Source organism: Monoraphidium neglectum (assembly GCF_000611645.1).
Source record: "Monoraphidium neglectum strain SAG 48.87 unplaced genomic scaffold scaffold00497, whole genome shotgun sequence".
Lineage (NCBI taxonomy): Eukaryota > Viridiplantae > Chlorophyta > Chlorophyceae > Sphaeropleales > Selenastraceae > Monoraphidium > Monoraphidium neglectum.
Window position 1 is genome coordinate 10608 of NW_014013131.1, and position 10446 is coordinate 21053.

The 10446-nt window shown below is 66.4% G+C and overlaps 3 protein-coding genes across 3 annotated transcripts in view; 2 read left to right on the forward strand and 1 right to left on the reverse strand.

Moving 5' to 3' along the window:
* MNEG_3808 (putative DnaJ proteinJ1) overlaps positions 1–475 on the forward strand; it is a gene marked incomplete at both ends in the record, with an annotated part of 3317 nt that extends 2842 nt beyond the window's left edge. Inside the window, one exon of the mRNA XM_014047712.1 lies at positions 173–475. Within this exon, the coding sequence (XP_013903166.1) occupies positions 173–475 (303 nt within the window). The remainder of the gene's footprint in view (positions 1–172) is intronic.
* A 1186-nt stretch (positions 476–1661) lies between these two features.
* Positions 1662–4261, forward strand: MNEG_3809 (Calcium-dependent protein kinase 13; the record flags this gene model as incomplete). The annotated part of the gene is made up of 8 exons (XM_014047713.1): positions 1662–1669; positions 1872–1968; positions 2131–2165; positions 2452–2596; positions 2793–2907; positions 3226–3281; positions 3567–4146; positions 4230–4261. 8 exons carry the CDS (start codon positions 1662–1664, stop codon positions 4259–4261), a joined length of 1068 nt encoding a protein of 355 aa, XP_013903167.1.
* Positions 4262–6934: 2673 nt separating this feature from the next.
* Positions 6935–9811, reverse strand: MNEG_3810 (cysteine synthase A; the record flags this gene model as incomplete). The annotated part of the gene is made up of 8 exons (XM_014047714.1): positions 6935–7148; positions 7463–7653; positions 7905–8065; positions 8303–8455; positions 8674–8758; positions 9003–9161; positions 9410–9565; positions 9710–9811. The coding sequence occupies 8 exons, from the start codon at positions 9809–9811 to the stop codon at positions 6935–6937; spliced, it is 1221 nt and encodes a 406-aa protein (XP_013903168.1).
* Positions 9812–10446: the final 635 nt, after the last annotated feature.

The window sequence follows — 10446 nt, forward strand, 5'->3', positions numbered from 1 at the left end:
GAGGTGGGGGTTGGGGTGACTGCACAGCTACGTGGCTGACCCGCCCCCATTTGACTGCACCTCGCGGTGCGCCTTGCGCCGAATCACCCGTCGCAGCGCCTGGCCGTCCCACCCACCCTTGTCCTCACCCTCTCCCTCCCCTCCCCCACGCCCTGCGCCTTGGCCCCCACAGGTCGAGTTCCCCAAGACCCTGGATGCCGCCGCGGTCGACAGCCTCCGCACGCTGCTGCCCGCCACGCCCCCGGCCGGCGACGCGGCCAACGGCGGCGGCGCGGGCGGCTCCATGGACCTGGACGACGCTGAGCCCTGCCGGCTGCGCCACGTGGCGGACAGCGTCAAGGACTTCCAGGAGGGGGAGCGCAAGGAGCGCGCGCGGCTGGCGCGCGGCGCGTCCAGCAACGCGTACGAGTCTGACGAGGACGACGACTACCCGGGGGGCGGCGGCGCGCAGCGCGTGCAGTGCGCGCAGCAGTAGGCGCGCGGGCGGGCGCCCGCGCGCGCGCACGCCCACGCGGCAGGGGCGCGCGGTGGCCTGGCCTTGTTTGGAACGCGCGGTCAACGTAGGGCGTGCGCCGTGTGTTCCAAGCGTGCAAGCTCCCTTTTCCTTGCACTTCTCTATCACGGTCTTTTTTCTAGCGCCATTTACGGTTTGCGTGAACGGTGGCCTGGGTCCCATCTAGTCCTACGCTAGTCACCTTGGCACGCCGGCCGCGATTCACTGCGAAGGCTGATATGGGCCCCGCAGCACAGGGGTAGACATTCAGCCGAGCACGCAGGGCTCCTGCGTGATTTGCTGTGCATGTGCCTATGAGAGCGAAACTCACGCGCCAGGCCGCAATTCAGGCGGCACGCCGCTTTTGGAAGCCCCTTTGCTGTGATTGTGTCGGGCCACTTGCAGCGAGCGCAGCCTCGCCCTGGAGCGCGTGCGCAGCGCACTCGCGGTGCTCCTTGTTTGGCAGTAGATATGGCTGCAGCAAAGGCTATGTAAAATACTACACCCATGGCGGGGCCCTCTCGGACCAACTCCTGTAGCGGGGTTCTCTCGGACCAACTCATGTGGCCCTGCTCTTGTCTCAGGGCCCGCGGGCCGCGATCCTCCACCTCGGGAGGGTTGTTTGAGTAACTCACGCAAATGACACCGGCAAACATCACCGAAACAAGCACAGCGCAGCGGCAGGTGCGGGCAGAACTGCAGCTTTAGGCCTTTGTGCAGCCCGAGGCGCAAGGCGGCAACTGCTCGTCATCGGCGGGCGCGTCACTCTTGGATATGCAGTCACTGCATACCTCCCTTCGGTCCAAAAGGCAGGCCTTCGCACGAACATTCTCGTCAACGATACAACGTTTACTTCGGTCACCAAGACGACATAGCGCTCTCCTGCAAAGCCCGGCTGTTTGCACACTTCGTTCTTTGCGAGCGCGGAGCCCTTCACGACAGGCTGGGGGCCCGTCTCGGCATGGCTTTTCGTGTATTTCTGTAGGCACTCTATCAGCTGATTTTAAGCAACATGGGGCGCGGCTGTCAGGGTGGCCCTGTGGCAGCTTTCACCTCTCCCCATGGCTCGGCGTCCCCCGAGTGCGGCAGCCACATCACGGTGGACGTCTGTGAGGAGGTCTCTGAAGCTATACGGCGTGGCAGGTAACGAGGGAGCAGCATGCGGGCCATGCGATCGTGAGTCAACCGCTGATCGCGCCATGCTCGAACTCTCTGGGGCCACCCCCTGCTTCTCCAGCGGATGGGCGCGTACGATGCACGATCTATTAAACATATTGCTTTGGGGCCTAGCGCGGCGCCCCGCAATCGTTCGCGCTGGGAATGCGCGCGCGCGCACTTGACTCCACCCTTGACGCACCACCACACACATGGCGCGCAGGTACTCCACGATTCACGTGGGCCGCTGCCCTATTGGCCTGGTGGCAATCAAGGTCTACGACCAGCCAGCTCAAAAGCAGCTGCGCATGGCGACTCGGGTGAGCTGCTGAGCCATGGAGCTGCAGGGACCGCCGCGCAGCCTGGCGCAGCTACGACTGAAGTGTGACGGTCTAGCCACAGGCGTGGAATCGGGCAGCTTCCCAGGCCGCCACCACCCAACCGTCCCTCTGCACACGCCCCTGCACGCCTGTGTCGCGCAGGAGGCCATGGTGCTGCGGTACCTGCAGTCCAAGGGGTGCGCAGATGGCCGGTCCGCAGCTTTATCACAGCCAGCCCGGGTCGCACACATCTGCTGCAGGACGGCAACCGCAGCCGCGCCCAGCGACCCTGCCACTGCCCGCGCCCTGGGGGCTCCAAGGGTCAGCCCGTATCCTGGCGGCGGCCGCCCCAACTGCCCGCGCGTGCCCCTGGCGTCTTGCTCAACTCCCGCTCAACTGCCACGGCCCCTCGCGATGCCGTCCTCACCTGCCCTGCGCCGCACCCCTCCATCCCCCTCTCCCTGTCATAAATCCGCACATCAGCGTGCCCAACATCCCGCACCTCTGGAGCGCGTACAGCGTCCGCAGCCAGATACACCTGGTGCAGGAGTGGTGCGCCGGCGGCGACCTGCGGGCCGCGCTCGCGGAGCGCCAGCACGGGTTCCCCGAGCGCGTCGTCGCCGCGCAGGTGGGCCGGCGGATGCGGCGTCGGCAGGCAGGATGTTTTGTGCTGGGTTTGCGTGCGCGCGGCGGCCTGCTGGGCTGGCGCATTGCACTATCACCAGCCGAGCATGTGGAAGCAAATCGCCGCCCCGGCAGCGGCGCGGCCTCGTCACCAACAGCTGCCCACCCATGTGCGCCCGCGGACGCGCGCGCGTCTCCAGATCGCCGCCCCGCTGCTGTGCACCGTGGACGCGATGCACCGGGCCGGGGTGGCTCACCGTGACATCAAGCTGGAGAACGTCTTCCTGGACGGCCGCGGTCGCCCCCGCCTGGGAGGTGAGTGCGGCGCCGCGGAAGCCAAAATGCGCGAGCGTGCGCGCCGACTTGCCACCACGGGCGCGCGCTGCAGGCCGCGCCCTTGTGTGTGGGCCTCAATGTGCCTGGCAGCCTGGGGCTGGGCTGGTCTGAGAATCTGTGCGTGCCTGCGTTGCGCGCCTGCCTCGCCTGCAGCGCAGCGCAATCGCCGCCTGCAGGCCGTGCGTCTGTTGGCGCGACCTCATCTCGTGGCCCTCGCCTGTCCCGCCACACACACGCACACATACTCACACAGCACCCCCCTAACATGAACAAACACACACACACACACACACACAGATTTTGACCTGGCAGTGTTCTCCCACGACGCCCCGGCCCGCGCGCCCGTCGGCACGGTGAGCGCACACGCCCACTCGCGCACACGCCCACGCGCGCACACGCGCGCCACGCGCGCCCACACGTCTGCTCTCTTCTCCGTCCTGCCTGGCCGTGACACTGCAAGGCCCCTTGCTTGCTGAAAGGAAATAGCATTTCAAATCTGCACTGTCAGTCCCCAAGCTGCCGCTCTTACCCTGTCAGCCCCCTGTGCGAGTTTTGGACCTGCACAATCTCTGCATTTTGACCCATTCTGACCGCCCTCCGCCAACAAAACCCTGCCCAACCATCTGCAACCTTATCAGGTGCCATACATGGCCCCAGAAGTCCTGATGCTCGCGGCCAAGCACGCCCCCACCGACCCCGGCTCTCCCATCGCCCCCAGCACCCCCGGCGCCACGCCTTCGCCCCCGCGCGCTGCCGCGCTCAAGGGGCGCCTCGGCCCTGAGGTTGACATTTGGAGCCTGGGGGTCTGCTTGTTCGAGCTGGTGGCGGGCTACAAGCCGTTCCAAGGCAGCAGCTACCAAGCAGTCGCCAGCGCCATCCTCACGGGCGCCCGCGAGCCACTGCCGCGCGAAGTTAGCCGCGATTTCGAGGACTTTGTGGCGCGCTGTCTGTCGCACGACCCGGCCGCGCGGCCGACCGCGCGAGAGCTGCTCGCGCACCCCTGGATCGCCGCGGCAGTCGCGTCTGCGGGCGGTGGCTCCACCGGGGGAGCGCCTCGGTCCGACAGCGCAGGTTCGATCGAGGAGCTGCAGCGGCAGAGCGGCGGCGCGCGCGCGCGTGGGCTGAAGGGCCCGGGCAGCGCAGCCGCGCCCGCGGTGCTTTGCGGCGGCGGCAGCAAGGCGCCGGCGGCGCCCTGCCTGCTGCTGCAGGCCCACGGCGGTGGGGATTGCCGCAGCGGTGGCGAGGCTGCAGTGGCGCACCTCGCAGCTGGCGTGGGTCCGGCGCCACTCGGTGGCGTGCAGGCGTGCGCTGCGGCCGCGGCGGCCAGGTGTGACAGGAGCAGCCTCGGCACGATGGCCGACGACACCACCACGCTCACTGACGAGTGCGGCAGCTTTGGCGGCGCCTTGGTCGGCACCCCGCCTGCATTCAGCTGCCTAACAGGCCCCTCGTCTCCCTCCGCCGCCGGCGGCTTTGCTTTTGGTGTCAAGAGCGGGCGGAGCGCAACGGCCCTGCATGCCAGGGGGCCGTCGTCGTCCTCGGCAGCAGCAGGCTCTCTAGTCACGCAGCAGCCGTGCGCGGTCGACGAACCGTCGACCCCGGCTCCAGCAGCGTCGACGACGCCGCTGCAGCCGCAGCCCTCGTCTCCGGCGCTGCGTGCCCCGGGGCGGGGCGCCGCGAGCGCGCTCTGGTCGGGTGGCAGCCGGCGCAGCCCCTTTGAGCGGCCGGACATTCAGCTGCTCGTGCACACCCTGCTGCTGGCGCCGCAGGCGCCCGTCTCGCCAAGTGTCTCGCCGGCGCCGCCGCCGTCGCAAGCAGTGGCCCAGGAGGCCCCACCCAAAGCGCCCGTGGGAGGGGGTGTTAGCGGCCATTCCCTTCGCGCGCATGCGGCCAGCTGCCCGCCTGCGACGCACGTCCTTGCCAACGACGCTGTGCCGCATGGCGGTGTGGTGGCCGCTGCAGAATGGTGGCCCACGCAGCCGGATGAACAGCAGCAGCCTGACCAGCAGCAGCAAGAGCAGCAGCAAAAGTCGCGACTCCGTCGGCCTCTGCTGTCGAAGGCGTCTGTGCCCCGTGCGGCACAGCAGCACCACCAGCAGCAGCAGCAGCAGCAGCATCTGCCGCAGGGGCACGGCCCCATCACGGCACGGCCCCCCTTTCTGCGCCGCCTCTTTGCCTGCGTGGCCCCTGCCGCCGCCTTGTGAGCGGGCGCGGCCCGCCTTGGACTCGTTGATCATTCTTACAGGTTGCTTCAAATATTCCAACCTGCATCATGCTGAAGCATCGACCCTTTTTTGACGCGGCTACCTACGCTGCCATTGGGCTGTGGTGGGCGGTGTTCAGGCCCGCCCTTCGGCTGCCTGCAGAAGCGCTGCGTTGCGGTTGCAAAACGCGGCAGCAGGCCAACAGGCGACTGCTTCTGCCAGCAGGAGCGGGCACTTGGAGGATTCCTGCAGCTAGCACATTGAGTGTTTGTCAATACATGATGCAGATAGACAGACCGTTTATCGATGAGGCAGATGCGGCTCCTGCGAGCCTGGGACCCCCGTTTGACTTTGTTTGGGCAGTGCACCTGCCATACCCTACGCCCCTGTGGGCAGCCGCCTGGGGGACACCCCCACCGGGCGGTCTGGACCACCATACGTGCGCCTGCGCGGCTCAAGCCAGGGAAGGAGGCGGTGGGGCCTGCGTGGCAGCTCCCGTGCTGCCAGACGCCGTTGCGGCGCTCATGCACAGGGAGGGCTCATATCATCTTCACACGCCCACACGAGGGGGCGCAGGCGTGCTGACACGCCGGCCACATGCACACGCAATGACGCTGGGCCTTTCTGCCCGCGCGCCTGCCTTTGAAATCGTTTGACCGAGGGCCTCAGGCCTTCGCCTCTCAACCCCTTGCAGGCCAGTGGCCGTGTTGCCTCAACTGGTGTGTGGGCCAGGGTGGGCCGCGGCACAAACGCATGGCCGCAAACAAGCGGCCACACACATGGTTCAATGCACGGTGTGTTGAACGAACAGAGCAGCTGCACGCGGCGGGCATGGGTGGTACAAGGTACACCGCGCTTGCAGCGCTGTCCATCAACGCGCGACAGGCTGGTTGACTTCTCCGCCCTGTGCCTCGTCGCCTCCGTAGTCAGCTGCAGGACATTTGATGCTGACGATGCAAGTGTAGGTCTTCACTCGTTGCCCAACTCCTTTGATTAGTGACTCTGCTTTTGTTGACGCAGATCGCTTCAGTTTTGATTACTTGTGCTTTTTTGGTTTTGATCCCTCTGGTCCCCATCTTTCTTGGCATGTGCCGCCACTCGGGCGCGCAGGCCGCGTCTGCATCCGGCGGTGCATGCAGAGCCGCTCATACATATCCTCGCTGGAAAGGAAGATGATGCGCTCTGTACTGCGCCCGCATGGTTTGTATCATCCCACCTCCTACTGCCGCAAGTGCGCAAGCGCAGTGCCCCGACACGCCATCTCGTCACCATTTTGGCTTGTGGTTTCCCGTTGGGCTGCCATCTGGCGCGCAAACGAAGTATGTCACGCATCCATGTAATGTCGCAGGCCTGTATACTGTCCAGGGTCATTAGCACAAGCTCACAGCAGGGAGCACCCAAACATCTGCTGACATGCCACACGCATGCTGTCGGACTTACCCACCATGCACTGGCAGGCAAAGCACTCTGCGGCGTGCCAAGGAGCTCCCCCAACACCCAAATGTCAGGGCACAGCATCTGGCGCTGCTGGCGCATGGCAGTTGGTGCCGGAGCGACACGCAATCGTTGGGTCGGGCCGGACACGCACGGCGCTGCCAATTGCTGTGCAGCGGCAGGCCTCGTCCCTTGGGACCCAGCCGCCTGCATCTCCAACTGTTCACCTGTGCGAAAGCTTGCATCATGGTGAAGGGCCCCCTCCCGCCAGTAGTTGCAGCTGGCTGCCGCGGTCACAGGTACCCATGCACCTGCTCGAACAGCTAAGACTGCACAGCTGCGTTGCAGCAGCCTTTGGGGGGCCCCAATCACTCCACGAACTCGAGCCCGTCCGCCGCCGCCGCGGCCGGCGCTAGGCCCCACTGCGCCAGGTACTCGGGGTTGTGGAATTTGGACAGGTGGCGCTGGCCGCCGTCGCACAGCAGCGTGACCACGGTGTGGCCCGGCCCCAGGCGGCGTGCCGCCTTGACCGCGCCGACGCAGTTCATCGCCGCGCTGCTGCCCACAAAGAGGCCGTCGGCGCTGCGGGCGTGCGCAGGGGTTATGCGGGTCGAGGGCGTGTTGCGGAGCGGTCACAGGGGGGACACAGCGGGCCCGCAGACGTCAGCAACAGAGGGACTGGGAGCACGGCGCAGGTCTGGAAGTGGACCAGGCACTTTGCGTTTGGGCCCCCAGCAGATCTGATCTTGAAGTCCGCCCCACAATCAGGCGCTCGCAGCTCCCCGGTGGCTGCACTCGACCACCCCTGCACACGCAAGCAGCGGCAACCCGAGCAAGCGCCTCAAACGTGCGCGCGCCATCCCTCCCCCACACCCCTCGCCCCGGGGCCCTCGCACCGCAGCAGGTGCGCCGCCATCTCCACCGCTTCGCGGTCGCTGCCCCGGAACGCGCCGTCCATGCGGCCCAGGGCCTCGCCAAAGTTCGCTGTCAGGCGGTTGAGCCCGATGCCCTCCGTGATGGTGTCAAACGGGTTCTTGAGCCGCGTGCCCTCCGCCTCTTCGCGCGTGTACAGGACGCCGCGAGTCACCTGATGCACGGCGGGCCGGGGGCGGGCGTGGCAACAAAGCGCCAGGAGTGTAAGTCGTAGGGGTGCCAGGACGGACGCGGCCGAAAGGGCGACGCCCGCGTATACAGAGGGCGCTCTTCCGCGCTGCAGCTGCGCGGCGGTGGGCGGCCACCGGCTGCCCATGCCGCCACGCGCAGCCCTCCCTCTGGCCCCGGCTCGAGCCCGCGTGTCGCTGTCGGAAGGTGAACTGGCGTGCTGACGTGGGGCCGCACCTTGTTATACAAAGAGGAGCCCTGGGGATCTACCAGGAAGACGCGCACCCGGGGATCCCTGGCCTTGAGGTAGGACGACACCCCCGCAATGGTGCCGCCAGTGCCGGCGCCCGACACAAACGCGTCCACGCGGCCGCCCGTCTGCTCCCAGATCTCGCGGCCTGGACGTTGCGGGTGGTGGCGGTGCAGGCGGCAGGGAGGGAGGGTTCAGCAAGGGGGTAGCGATGAGGGCTGGCGGGAGACGAAGGAGTGCACGAAAGCCATCAAGCAGGCCTCTCCTCACGTGCCTGCAAGCGAAAGAGTGCACGGCTGCACCCGCGTGGCTGCCGTGCCCCCGGACACACGTGCACGGGCAGTGTGGGAAAACAGATGCGCGCAGGCGCCGTTGAGCCGCTCACCTGTCTGGACGTGCGCCCTCATGTTTGCCAGGTTCTCAAACTGGTCCGCAAAGACAGACCCCGGGCCCTCAGCCGCCGCGCGGCGCCGCGCGACGTTGACGGGATGGTCGGGGTGCACAATGGACACCGGCCGCAGCCGCTGAACCTCTGCGCCTGCGGCCGCGAGCACGGCGCGGGGCCCACAGGGAAGGGCGCGCCGCCGTACGTTCAGATATCTCTGAAAACACCAGCTCCAGTGCGGGGCGCGATGCGTAGGAGCAGTGACACGTGAAAAGTTGCACGGAGAGCAGCGAGAAATCGCACACCACAGCTCACGGCCAACATTTGGGGGGGGGGCCTGGAGGGTAGCTGGGCGCCCCCAAAGCACTCACCAAGAGCGTGGAGTGTCTGGGCCTTTTCAATGGCGGCGTCGTCGGGCATCGCGATGAAGCAGCGGCAGCCAAGGGCGCGCGCCACCTGGCAATCGCAGCGGCAGGAACGGCAGTTCGCGAGCGCTGACACGCGTGGGAGGATGCTGGCGGCGGCGCGGCCAAGCGTGGCAGCCAGCCGGCAAGCTAGCTTCAGCGCTGGGGCGCGTTCCTGCGACGGTCATCCCTAAAACATTGGTCGACCCCGACCCCGATGATTTGGCTGCGCCGCCCCACCCGCTTGCACGTGTCCTTCGCAGTGTTTCAGTGTGCCCACCCTGCACCACACCCACCATGGCCAGCGCGATGCCGGTGCTGCCGGCCGTGCCCTCCGTGATGAGGCCGCCTGGCGCCGCCAGCCGGCCCTCCGCCAGCGCCTCCTGCACGATCTGCAGCGCCACCCGGTCCTTCACGCTGCCCCCAGGGTTTAGGAACTCAGCCTTGGCCAGGATCTGGGTTGAGTCATGTGGGGAACGTCACCACGGAGGTTGCAGGGGCATGCTAGAGATTGTGTGAAACCTGCTCGCTGCACTCAACCGCGCTGCTGCTCTGCCCAGCCGCCGGTCGTTGATCAGGGTGCTTGGGGTGAGGTGCGCGGAGCTGCATTGAACCAGCCATGCTGATGCCCGTCTGCTGCTGAGGGCTGCCTGCCAGGACTAGTCTTTAGGTACGAATCGTGCTGGCCCATGCGCACGCCTACCTCGCAACCGGTGGCCTCTGACAGGCTGCGGATGCGGATCAGCGGTGTGTTGCCGATGGCCCCCAGAACACCGTCAACGACGCAGCCCGCCAGGTGGCTGTCGCCCCTGCCGTTTCCGCCGGCGGCGCGGGCGCCGCCCCGAGAGCGCCGGGTCGCCTGCAAAGACGGGCATGTCCGCAAAGGGTGTCGGCACATGCCACGCTACGCCCATACTACTGGTGTCCTGCAGCCAACCCTAGCGCTGCGGCCTCTCAGGGTTGCTGGGCATCTGTGGTTTCTCGTGCACACGGTCCAGCGCACCGTGTAGGCGCACCATACGCTGGCCGCCACAGCTGCAGTCGCAATTGCAGCAGCTGCTGCTGCTGCTGCCTGGCTCCTGCCACCCTCAGTACTGCCCAGCATGTTTCCAATGTGTCCAAATGCATGCACGCCGTTGCCACTTGATCAGCCCCCTGGTGCTGCTCTGTCCACTCTGTGAAATCGCGCCGGTATCCTTTCGCACACTGTACGCGCAGCGCTGCTGCGTTGCGTTGGCGACAATATCCTGGAGCGTATGTGCACACGAGGCTGTGGCAGCAAATTTTTCAATCAAATTGATTCACCTTGCACTCAGCTTTCTCTGCAGTCGTACACAAAACGGAACGGTCGGCACTCGATCAGAGTGACCGCGTCTCGGCCGTCCAGCTCGACAAGAATGGCCTGGATCTACGGGATCTTGTTCATGTACATCTTCGAAAGGTTTTAAAGTTTACCTTTCACGAAGCTCGCCTAGCCATTCCATCGTCAATCCGCTCCAAGCACTGTCGGCGAGAAACCTGCGAATCCGGCCATTTCGCTCCAAATTCAGATTTTCCAGCCATGGCCTTCGCTTTAAACATCGGCAGCCGCGCATTCACCACGGCGCGCGCGGCTCCTGGCACTCGCCAGCGCGCCGTCAGCGGCCCTGGCCGGGTCGTGAGCGTGCGCAGCGGCGGGGCAGGTGATGCACAGGCAGCTATGGAGGAGCAGATGAAGAAAGCAATGGAGGACCCCGCCAC